The following is a 13,707-nucleotide window of genomic DNA, read 5'->3' on the forward strand; positions in this document are numbered from 1 at the left end:
GTTCCAGGCAGAGGAGCCGATCTCCGATCCTGACATGTATTTTCCCTAATACGAGTACAGAGTTCCGATAGGCATCTTGGAGTCATTTCATGAAGATATGCTACTTAATAAGTACGTGTATATAATTTAAATTTTAGAAATAGAGAGTTGTGAGAGAAACATGAGTTTAACATGATTGATCACCACTGAAAAAGTGCAATGCAAATACGCACATTTTACGTTGCAGCTCTTTAGAGTCTGAATGAAACTCTTCCATTTTAGGTTCAAACGAAAAAGACCACCCAGACATAAATTCATTTTACCAATAAATAAATGAAAATTTGTCGATAAAACCATATGGATATACAAATAAAAGCCCACTATTATGTTCATAATTAGTCAATTATTATACTTTTCGCTATTAAAATTTGATTACTGAGTATTTTTACATGATTTTCTTTCTCGATTCGTTAATTAGTTATTTTATTTTAATCACAGTAATACTTTCAAAGTGCGTTTTTGTTATTTATCGGTCATAATACAAGTGTTTAAGTCGGAAAATAATAATTAATTTGGCTCTATTGAATGGCTGGCAGGAATGCGGGGTCAGATGGCAACGCCTACAACTTCTTTGCTCATTAAACTCTTTTTTTCTCTTCCTTTTTTCTTAAATAATACTTACATCATCACCTCTTCTTCTTGGTCGTAAATCTGCCTCGACGCTTACATATTATTAAAATATTAAGTATGTATCCACACGGTGGAGAAAAAAACATGGCAACGAACAATTTTTTTATGTTTCAAAAATCGTCCGATTAAGACGATTAGAACAAGACTGTAGAATCATCTCCCACCCACCATCAAAGATGTTACTACGGTATCTCTGTTTAAATCATGTCTGTAAAAACATCTCTTTTCTTCTCTTAAAAAAGTCTTACGAAATATGACCACATTTCCAATTATCGTAGGCAACTGAAATAGCTTAAAATTAGACAGCGGACAGCATCACTCCTTCTCACTTCTGTTCAATGAACTTCATAGTCCTAACGCTCCTATATACATATATGTTCTTGAATAAATTCAACGCTTATCAGTTCACGGTTTACCTCTTCGTTCTAATTCTAAAAGCATTCTCTTAATACTCATTCACAATTCCTCTTTCTTCTCTAAATCACATATTATCTATGCGACTCGACTGTGCAATCTCCCATCCACCATCAAAGATGTTACTACAGTATCTCTCTTTAAATCACATCTGAAAAAATATCCCTTTCTCTTCCTTAATCTCTCTTTTTTTCCTGTTTCCTTTTTTTCCTTTTTCTCATTGAGTAATGGTATTGGTTTAAGATAGTTTTTCATGTATTTATTTATTTTTATTTTTATGTACGTATCTGTAGCTTTTTTTTCTAGTAAATATGTTTTGTAACTTGACTTAAAAAAAAACTTTTATTTTATTGGTTAGTTGGAAGAAATTGGCATTAAGCAATAAGCTTGCTAATTAAAAATTTATGTTTTGTACAAATTGTTAAATAAAAATAAAAATAAAACGTTAAAAAAGAATTATCCATTGCATTTCCGAATACAGACTCAATCTTCCATTACAGTTGTAAAATTAATAATTTATATTTTAATGAAAATATTAAATGGTGCAGAGAAAATTTTATCACGAAACCAAAAATATTTCTGTTGACTAACAATTTATTTATTTTATTTTATATACAATATATTTATAATAAACACTGTCGCAAAAAGAAACAAATTGCTTGAGAACATTTTTTTTTCATAGAAAATTTTAATCAATAATGATAAAAAATAACGACCGTACGGTGGTCTCAGTATTTAAATTGCTCTATCCATCATTGGGTGTAGAAGAGGTGATGAGAATATATGAGCATTTAACTATTGTTTCTTTTTGATGGTGATACTTTCTTTCATAAATTTCACCCAGTGGTGCAAAGGCACTGAATTGGTACTCGCAGTGTTTAAGCGATCTTTTGAATTCTATATAAAGGCAAGATGATCAGTCTCATGCGTCAGGTGGAATGCTCTAGTCCAGGAAATACGAAATATTAAATTAAGGCATGGCAGGCAAAAAACCGGGTTGTGGTCCTGTGACTAGTGTCTCGGATTCACAGACCAAAGGTCTGTGGTTCGAATCCCACTCTATCCCAACTCGATTTCCATTTTCTAATAGTGAGTTATTTACAACTCATTGACAATGGCCCTCAAAATGAAATATTTGGGTAAATTATAAGAACGCAAATATTTATTTTTTAAAAAAAGCCAAGTACACTCAGTTTCACTTTTATGAATTTAAGTTGTTATCAAGTCAAAAACATTCGTCCAAGATTATTTTTTATGTATTTATTAAAAGAAAACAACAGCTATTACAACAACAAAAAAATTACAAATAAACCAAAATTATAGGCCAATTATAGTTTCCTATACATTACTAAATACAATGTCAAAAATAGAAGAACAAAAGCGTACATTGAAATAGCCACTCCGCATCATTCCACACGTAAAAAATAAATAAAACATAAGAATAATAATGAAATAATAAAAAAAAATAAAAGAAAATTTTTTTGTTTACTCTGGCTTAAAAATCCTTTTGCCGGCGGATCCATACGGAGCTTTTAGTCCTCCCTTCTTTCAAATAAGAGAAAATAATTACAATATTCAAGTTATGGTTTTATTTCAAAAAGAATTGTATTCTTCTTTTGTTAATAATGCTTGAAATCTAAATATAACAATATGTCATCAAAACATAAGATTTTTACTATCTTTGAATTTCATGGCACCGTGTATACATATGTCCAACTCATTACCACTCCTTATTTAGCCTTTGGCGTTTCTGATCCAAATAGTGCCAACACAACATAACATTACAGACCATAAGTTTGTGACTAATTCTATAAGATTACAAGTCTTAATACATCAGGGGACCGGATGCATTTAGTTTGTGTGTTGTGTAAATTATTACTTACTATAAAACCATTCATTCAAGTCATTGAAAGGAAAAGTGCACCGTTATCCACGCGATAGCAATAAATATTATTCGAATGTATCAAAGCAATTATTTTTGCAATCTTAATGTTAGGAAACTACTACAACCATCAACACATTTCTTTATAAAAATAGGCAGAAAAGATGGAACGCCACACGCTTCTGTCAAATCCATCCTCAAACATGCTCCTTTGCGTCTGATTTTGGCATAACCAGACTTGAGATTTGGTTTACCTGAACGTACCATATCTTCCTTGGTCTCCCTTGTCCTACGTTGCTATTCGTTTTTGATACATATATCTTAACCATTCTTTCATCACACTTTTTTTTACGAATAACTGTAAAACCATAACATATACATAAAAAAAAACACCGTTAGAAACCCTTAAAAATCACGTATCCAACGATGTATAACACTTGTACACTAACAAAAAAAAATTATCGTTGTTTTAATTTTTTGAACGTACGGAGCTCACAAAGTGTGACCTCCTTAGGGAAATATTTAACTGTAACTCCGGAATCTAGCCTAGTCTTCACACTTTTAGACGTGTTCGAAATCTTTTCGTAAATATTTTTTGCAATGTGGTGAATTGCAGCATAAAGCAACCAGGCTTGAGAAAACATAGCATTCGATTTTTGTGATCTCAGCGGGAATCAAACCCAGATCCATATGTGTATGAGGCCCCGTGATTTGCATGAGCTATTATACCACAGGGGTAACCAATTATTACCTTTTCATTTATTCTTTATTTTTAAGGCGGGTAGGAAAGACGGGATATGGAAGGAATTGATGAAAAACACACCACTCAGAGACTGTCTTATTTAGATCCAAAATAACTGTCTCAACATATTACAACATAAGCAAAGAACTCTTTAGGGAAGGGAATGTAGAAGTCTAGGCATCCACAGGGCTTATGACCTGTCATTGGCTGGTTTATGTGGCCACTTTACACGTTGTGTAACATTCACCATTCTGCCTATATTTGACATCTATATTCCCTCGATTCTTCCATCTGTTGACATTTATGAAATAAGAGAGTTGAAACCTTTATTGTTGCGGGTGTGATTCATATGATTGAATTATTTTACCTACATACTAGGCAACGCCTGAAAATATTTTTAATTTTTATATTACTTCTTGGACCAGGTGAATTTATCAGCAATGTTTTGATTTTGTACAAATTTTTGTATTCAAGGACTGGATTCAACCCCCCTGGGAGCTGTTAAAATTAACATATTACAACAGAGATGAAAAAATCTTTAGAGAAGATAATATAGATGTCTAGGCATCCACATGGCTTATGATCCATCATTGGGTGGTTTAAGTGGGCAATTTACACACTGTGTTAATATTAACAGCTCTCTTGGGAGTTGAATCCAGTCCTTGTCAACAAAAAAATATACAAACTCAAAACATTGTTGATAACTGTCTCAGATTTGCAATTCCGTCTTATTTTATTATTCGTAACCCCACCAAACATCGATTTCTCACGACCGCATTTTAAAAGAGTTCATTTTTCCTCTGCTGATTCAACGTTTCACTTTAATAAATGTATGTCGGAACTTATTCTGTTTTGTGCTGAGCTTAGTTTAAAGGTTACAAATAAAAATAATGGTATGAGAATATGCATTATTCAACGTGATCAAAATAAAATATGAAATATTTGAACATACTCCTTTTATGGAATTAAAAATAATGGTATTTTATCGTCACAATTATTCCATATCTGTCCCTAACTGGATCTTACAGCGCTCACAAATAGCCTCCGGCGATTTTGTGCCAAAGCCTAGTGTTGCTGTATTGAAAAAAACTTTTCTTGAGCTCACATGCAGCAATATTTGCCAGAGTGCAATGGTTTTTTTCTGTGTCCGGGTAGAATAAATAATACACTTCTGTGTGTAAAACAAAAGCACACATTTTTGACTCGATGGCAATTAAATATAAGGTAAAAATCCTAAATAAGGAAATTGAGCGGATATTTGAGATAAATTCGCCCCATAGTGTTCTGGTTAGTGCATTTGCCAGCCATGCCTGGAGTTCCGAATTAGTTTTCCGGTAAGATTGACGGTGAATACATTTTTTACCAATTTTTTTATTTATTTAACTTCATAGTCTTCGGACTTGAAATAAGTTGATTCACTGCAATATTTAATAGTTTCGTATATTTTTAACAAATAACTAACTATCTTTTTTGAGTCGATATAAAAACTTTCGGCATCAAATTATGCCCCCCTAAAACTATAAGCACTATTATGCACCCATATTATTAAACAGAAATTACTGTTACTATTTTTAGGAACGTTTGTAAATATTTAAGTTAATTTAATAATGTCACAACAAGACGAAACGTGTCACATTATACACTCTTGTATATTTAAAATATACAAGTAAAATAAAATTCAATAAAAGTATATTATTTTATTAACCTTACAAAACTTCAATAATATTGTGTTTAATTTAATTAAATTAGAATTAAATCAGTATTTAATTTTTATATTAAAATAATCGTTTTATTAATCATTTTAAAAGTAAAGGCATACAGTTTGAAATAAAAAAACCATAATATTTTATAAACTTCTTTATTTTTCAAGGACGGAATGTTTTCAATGAATAAATTTAAAAGCTACACTTAATTGCGAACAGTAAATTTATATCAAAATACAGATTTTCTTATGTTAAATATTAACATTTCAATAAAAATTCAAACTTTTCTTCTAAAATTTACATATAATAAAGATTTAAAGTGAACATAATCAGATCACAGAATTATAATTCTTACTTAAATTTTGTACAACTTTTTACAAAACGTACACAATAATATTTCAAACAAAACGTGTTATACAGAAAATCAATACAGTTTTTGACAGCGATGACGGTTCTTCTTAAAAATTTGTAAAATTAAGAAATGAAAACAATGTTTATTTCCTGACAATATGGCTATGTGGATAAAAATGTGTATAACCATTAAATGATTCTTCAAATTTTGAAGTTGAGTCATTGTTGCGTTTATGTCTATGGACAAAAACAATTTGAAATAATACGATTTTACCATTTAGACGTATCTAAACGTTACTACTTATTTCATTTTTTACGATTCGATTCATCCGACTCTTGGAGGCCCGCCATTTTAAATAGTAATAAATTCTTATATTATAACACAAGGCGAGAGAAAAATTATATTTATTAAAAAAATGGACAAAACAATAACACTTTGAATTACTAATTTTGTAAAAATTTCAATTTTAATGTCGCTAATTTATTCAAATAAAATAAATTGAGAATTTGATAAAAAGCACAGAAAAGGAACTTGTTAAAAATAAAATAGCTGTACATTTGTTGCCACAGAGTAGGATTTTTTTTTTAAGAGGTAATAAGGAAGTCTAGGCATTTACATGACTTATGACCTGTCATTGGCTGGTTTGAGTGGCCACTTTACAGACTGTGTAACATTCACCATTCTGACACCAATAAAAGGTCATAAGTCCTGTAAATGCCTGGACTTTTCTCTATTCCCTTCTCAAAAATATTTTTCCTCTCGGAAGAAATCCAGCCAGTCTGCAAACATTTGGGCATATTCAAAACATTGTTGAATTAACTAACTGGTAAAAGAAGATGTACAAAAACTGGAAAATTGTTTCCAGGCGTTGCCTAGTGGGTAAATTGGTTCAGCCGGATGAATCTCATCAACAGGATAAAGGTTTCGGCTCTTTTACTTCATAAAAGTTAACGGATGGAAGATTTGAAGAGATGTGGATATTCAAACATAGGCAGAATGGTGAATGTTACACCCCTTGAACCAGCCAATGACAGGTCATAAGCCTTGTAAATGCTTAGACTTCCATATTCCCTTCTCAAAAATGTTTTCCCTCTCTGTTGCAACAAATGTTGATCTAAATTACTCCTTAGGGAGGAAATCCAGCCAGTCTGTAAACATTTAGACATACTCAAAACATTGTTTTAAATAGGTGTTACCATTGGACCTGTTAACTGTCAGTAGCTGGTGTAAGCATTTACACATCGTGCAACATTATTGTTATGTTTGTACGAGAAAAAGGTACACCACTATTATTTTCTGTTTTTTTTTTTATTATTAACAAAAAAAATTAATAAAAAACAATCCGACTGCAATTATTTAAAATGAATATGCAGTAGAAGACCACTAATAATAAATTATGAAGTGAATTAAATATGTACTTGCAAAATGTAAATGCAACATATTGATAATATCTATTTACGTTTGTATTTTTAAAAATACGATTTTTCATGCGAAATGTTAGTGAATATTTATTTTTTTAATTGTTGATAAAAATGTTTTTCTTTCTTAATTTTTGACCAATATTTTTTTACAGTTTCACAAAAAACATGTTTGGAAAAAATCCTATGCTGGGGTATTAAACCCTCATTTTAGAGACTTGCAAATATTGAAAATTAATTTGATATGAACATGTTTGAGATCCTGACTTCGATTCCTGAGAAGGTGGAGAAATATTGGTTTTAAAGCTAGTAATACTCCGCAACATTTTATTATTTTTCGCTGGCACACTGATAGCCTTATTTTACTTGTTGCAAAAGGGATACAGATACGCTACAATGAGGAAGTTCAGTGATTTTTAATTGAAAAATTGTCAATCAACTATTACTAAGCAAAAAAAAATTTTTTTTTATGTATCGTTTAAGAAGGATTATTTTTCAAAGGGACGTTTCAAGTTCTTTCCACCTCTTCTCGGTCAGTTTTACCGATTGGTCCGTTTACGGTAAGTTAATCGAAAATCTTCACTCTCTTATGATTGGTTGATTCATATGAACTAGTGGCGTCGTCAAAAGTAGTTAGTTTTCGATAAAATATTTTTTAATATATTTTTGAACATTTTCAAAAAACTTTTCTGCATAATTAAATGCTCTACTTTTTACCATGAGTTAGAAAACATTTTTTATAATCAGATTTCCTGTAGGGCTAAAGTTTCCCATTGGAATGTCAATGCAGTGCCCTATGCATTACAAGGTGCAGATAGGAAAATTGTGATGATTTTGATATTAAAATAATAGAGAGATCAAGAAAAATACAATTAGGTCTAAAATTAGCGGAGTTACCATAAAAATTGCTTAAGTATTAAAAACATATATATTTTACATCGTAAAATATTAACCATAAATCACAGAATAAAAAACTAAAAGGAATACAATTGTTCACTTGTTTATTTGTCCAGATCATTTCTGCTTGCAAGGGTGTCTATAGGGTAGTTAGAACTTATAATGTCGTGAATGGAACTGACAGTATTCACGTTCACTATTCCAGTACCGGAGATAGGGAGAGACCCCCCGAGGTTATGGGTCAAGCTGTGTCTCCTGAGGTCGCAGTTTCTCCGGAAGACCTTGCCGCACGAGGAGCAGTTGTACGGTTTGATGTCCGTGTGGGTGAGGAGGTGCGTCTTGAGGTTGGAGCGCTGGTTGAAGCTGCGGCTGCAGACTGGACACTTGTGGGGAGATTCTTCCATATGGAGGATCTTGTGGACCGCTAGGGTTCTGGACTGGCAGAAACCTTTGCCGCATTCTGTACACTTGAACGGCTTTTCCTTCGAGTGAATATATCTGTGAAATAAAAAAAAACTCAAATTAGTTTTTTGAACAGAACCAACCTCTCATTAACCTAATACATTTTTAATTATATTTTAGAATTCGTTCAATAATGGTTAGTTGACAATTGATTCACTGCGCTTAAAAAGGACTTATTTTACTTTATTTTGACTAAATTTATCATATTCATATTATAAATGATGGTAAAATTAATTTTCTTAAATTTTCTAAAAATTTTGTGTAAGCCATTTTTTTTTCTTCTTAATTCAGAGAATAAAATTATTCAACAACTATTTAAATATTAAGGCCTTCTAAGAAAAATAGGTGCGTAAATCAAAGTAATTATAATGTAAACATTTTCTCGTGTCCATATTTTTTTTGTATTATCCAACTTTTAGTCCATAGAATTATTATTTATTTTGGATAAGTTGAGCTTTGTGAATATAATATTTTTTAAATGTGAAATGCAGTCATTCAAAAATGTTTATAGATGTGAACTTCCTAGTTTATATAAAAAAGAATAAGTCGTGATACGCTTTATGCACAAACTTATTTTTAATATAATCCAATTTTAGAAAATATGAAACTCGGTTGATGTGATTTGGTAATGTAATTTTAGAAAAATTAATTTGATTGACTTAATTTTCATTTTATTTAGAAATAATGAAACATTTTTTTACTGAGTATTAGAACATTTAAGTTACAAAAACAAAAATCGACTAAGTCATAAACTTAACGGAATTACAACGTGCACACATAAAAATCTATATTTTATTACTTCATTGTGCACGGAGATCATAACATATTAAGTCATAATATTCTGTACCTTTCAAGAGAAGGATGTGCATAAAATAAAGAAGATATCGCTGAAGAAATACCAGGGTCAAAGAATGTAACAAGAGGTCAACTAGCGGTGATGGATTGACACGACCGTCAATAAACACATCAGTAAAAATAGACACAATGAAAGCGTTCAGATGAATTACGAGCGTTCAGAGCTCATTCGAAGAATTAGATATGGTTTTGTAAACGTCACTTATAATTTAGAATCAGATATTATTACTATATCATAAATTAAACCTACCTATGGATGTAACTACTTCAAACTTTTTTGTAGATTCGTTTGCATATTTAACTGGTATTTTTTTTATTTGCATAATTTATTTTCCAGTATGCATCTTAATTTTCTTAATAACGCTCACTCACGCCCTTTTTGCACAAAAAAGGGGTTTTAGTATCATTATTGTGCAATTATTTATACTTGTTATTTGTATGCAGTATTAAGAATGTAAATCATTTTAAAAAAATGTTTTTTTTTAATTTTGAAATTAATTTTATTAGAAGTTTATTTCTTTTCTTTTTCAAAGATTTGCAGCATTTAAAATTGTTTTTATATGATTAATAAGCATAAAATTGTGTGATTAATTAAAGGTATACAAAATAATAATAACAAACAGTAATTATTATAAAAAACCAAAATATATATTTTTTTAAAAACAGAATAAAACAGAGTAAAAACAATTTGATTTTAAAAAAAACGACAAAATTTATAATATGAAATGATTATTATAAAAATTGGAACTGAAATAAAAGTGGGATACTTGCTTTATCGAGACAGATCGATATATCGTCGTTTCAATTCATTTTTATACAACAGACCAAAACACAAATCTTACGAAAATGAGCTTTAAAGTTTTTTTTAAGAAAACAGGCATAAATAATGACTACAACTAAAGAAAGAAACTCGTTTAAAAAACCCCTAAGTTTAACAAAAATAATATTTCCCTTATTTGAATTTTATAAATAAAAGTTTTCTCAAAATTTCGGTACACTTAACTCAATTTCTATAATATGGCCTGTTGGACAAAAACGAATTAAAGCGACGATATTCCAACAAAATATGATAGATGTTATTTCGTTCCGCAATGTGTCCATCACGGATATGTGGGGTAGGTGTATAATACGTAAAAAAAGCATATTTTATTTGACTCAGACCTACGTTTTTTATTTAAAATAAAATATTTATGATTTACTCAAATATTTTAATTTTTGAGGCAATTTTTAACGAGTCCCACTTAAATAACTCTTAGAAACTAGCCACAGGACCACAACGCGGCTCTATTTCTGATTATGATTACGTCTTTTTATCGTTAAAGTTTAACTTTTGATTCTACCAGGTAAGTATTTATAAATTTGTATTTTTAGTGAGTATAATATATCAACTAATAAATTTAAACTGCCGTTTGAGAATTTTATGTTAGGTATTTCTATTTATTTATGTTGACATTGATACTTGCCAAAAAAAAAAGATATCCCATTTTTTATGAGTACGGATGGCTTTAGAGGCATCTAACCCTTAAAATATTGGCATTGAATTTTATTTTTCTTCTGTCCCGTAATGAGTGGGCAGAATAATCTGTAACAGATCATTATCATTCCACGTCTATTTCCGAGTTGGAGTAAATGGTGTCCACAAGAAGCTTCCAGTCATCTCTCTCGGCTGCCAGCTCCAATGCGCCTAAACGGGTTCGCGTCCCGTAGTTCTGACATAAACTGCCCAAGAACAGTAACAGAACACAGAACCTGATGTTTCGTAAAGTAGGCAAGCGGGGCGAACTTCCAAGAGATTGTTTCATGGACATCGAGAAAAATGTACAATGCAGTAAATAATTATCACGACGATACAGGATTTCATCAAGAATTCTTAGGAGATTGTAAGCAAAGAAATATAACCAAAAATTAAAAATTAATGTTTTCAGCTAATCCAAAGGTTTGAAATTAGAATCAGAAATAAGAAAAATGCACATGAAAAAGATTTTAGACGTATCTAGAGTTATACTTGCCAGCTTATATTATAATTATTTGAATCAGATGATAAACCAGAAAATAACTACGTTTATACGGAGTGTTTGAAGACGTATCAGAAAACAAAATGGAAAATCGATCTGGTACAATACATCATGTGCAAAAATTAGGTGATCAAATATTGTATTATTTATGGAAATTATTGCAATAAATGGGAACGTGAAAAAATATTTGGTAAAAAAAATGTAATTCATACCAAACAATGACAGAGTCATTTATGCCCAAGAATAACTATCCCAAATAGTAAAATTAAACAGGGTCAACTATTCCACACAGTAGGCATCTACTGTCGCAAATACAACTTGTTTTTAAAACGTATGGAGCCTTACTCATAAACTTGGTGCAAAGTTAAGCCCTGGCAAAGTGGTAGAATATGGATGGGAATACCATTCTTGATATACTGATAGAATAAGGATAATATTCCTATCCTTTATCTGTCACTATGCCTAAGATTAATTTTAAACCAGGTTTATAAGTAATGCCAATCGTAAAATAAATCAAATAGGTAAGATCGATATGTTTTATTTGATACTATGGTATATAGTACTATGGTATAGTAGTAAATTAATACATTATTCATATAAAAAATGGGGTTTTAACTTATTGCTTTCTCTAACCAAATATAAAATTCAGAAAGTGGAGCAACTATCTCACTTTTACCCAAGTAAAAAGATGTAGATCAATAATTTTAACGTTGATAAGTCGGAAACTAGAAATAATAATAAAAAAATATAAATATAAATATGTTTCGTTTCGTTAAAATTCATAAAATATTTCAACAAATATTCTGAACGCTTGCGGCCAAAACACAAATTGAAATGAACGACTTGTTTGTTGAGTCTTAGAAAGATAAAAATAGAACAAAGTAGTGGTATTATCGTGGGGTTGATAGAAAAAGTAAAACAGAAAGGCCATTTAAATTCTTATTTGCTGGAAGGAAAATCACACTTTATTAAGGTGCCGTTATATTGTGTTCATTTTACGAATACTTTCGTGTTTTAACACGTGACTGGCCTTATTTCCGTGGGAGGTTTGAGTTCGAAGAGGAATGAGAAACCTTTGTAAAATAAAAGTGATTATTAATTTTTATACCAAAAAATATTTGCTTCCTTACGATTTACCAAATATTTGAATTTGTTTGCCATTTTCTGTTAATTATTATAAATGACCATAAAATAAAATGGATTATATTTTTTAGAGCGGGGTTCAAACCTCAGACCTCTTTATTCGGAGTCAACGACACTATCAATAGACCGCAACCCGGCTATAAAATTATAATCCGATACAATGTATTATTCTATACTTTCCTTATGTGCTCTCAGTAATATACAATAAACATGCTACCAAATCAAAATATATATGTTTTATCTAAATGTCACAAAAAAGTTTAATCATGATCAGACGAAGAAGAAAGATTTCTTAGAGAAGGAAATACATTGTAAATTCAATTATAAAATGTATTCTGGTGAAGTATTTGATTTATAAATTTTAACAAAAAAGGAAATACGCTAACATCTTAAGAGGAAACGCGATCTGAATTTTCTTTATCCAAACGTTTTCTCGTTTTTTCTCCATTAATTATGGCACTAGATGGATGATTTTTTTTACACGCTATAGATGTTTATTACCAGCGTGTTTCAATTGTTTTTTTGTTTGTTGATAAATTGTTTCTAACGGGAGCTAGGAGCATTTGACAACCCTTAAAAGCGCACAGTTTAATCTGCCATCTTCGAATGTACGATATATATGTATGTTAAATATTTTTGAAGAACTCCAAAAATACTGAAAGATTTTTAAAAAATACTTTTTTAAAATAAAAAAATCGGTTTAGATTTGAAGTGCGGACATCGGGAATACGAGACCTCGAACTGCTCTGTTACCGCATATTTACCTCTTAAGTTAGAAGAGTAACTACTTGCATACCAGCGGTGGCGTAGAGTTTCGATTTAACCATGCGGTTATATTTTAAGCTGTGCAAAGTTTAAAATAATATTCGATTCCTCTCAAATCAGTTATTTGGTAATTAAATTGTTTAGAACCCCTTACGGTATGAAACATGACACCTCGTGGCTAGACCACAACTTCATGTTATGTTAAAGAGCCCCTTAAATTATTGGGTGAAGATAACAAGTGTCATTCTTCAAGAAAGACAATCTTAACTAGTGTAATTATGTAAGCTTCAATAAGCTTTCCATGGGAGAAAGAAACCATAGAACTTGTGAAGAAACGGAAGTGTTGTTTTTAGAAATAATGACAGTGGATGCTTTTATAAATACTCGTAG

The 13,707-nt window shown here is 30.6% G+C and overlaps 1 protein-coding gene across 1 annotated transcript in view; it reads right to left on the minus strand.

The window, feature by feature from the left end:
• Positions 1–7,269: 7,269 nt before the first annotated feature.
• The window catches only part of LOC148277480 (uncharacterized), a 31,015-nt gene continuing 24,577 nt past the window's right edge, over positions 7,270–13,707 (minus strand). Inside the window, exon 2 of the mRNA XM_088232837.1 lies at positions 7,270–8,575. Within this exon, the coding sequence (XP_088088963.1) occupies positions 8,182–8,575 (394 nt within the window). The 3' untranslated portion in view covers positions 7,270–8,181. The remainder of the gene's footprint in view (positions 8,576–13,707) is intronic.

The sequence above is a fragment of the Micrasema longulum genome, unplaced genomic scaffold (genome assembly GCF_059751315.1).
Source record: "Micrasema longulum isolate JH-2025_06_02 unplaced genomic scaffold, ASM5975131v1 h1tg001027l, whole genome shotgun sequence".
NCBI classification, from domain to species: Eukaryota; Metazoa; Arthropoda; class Insecta; order Trichoptera; family Brachycentridae; genus Micrasema; species Micrasema longulum.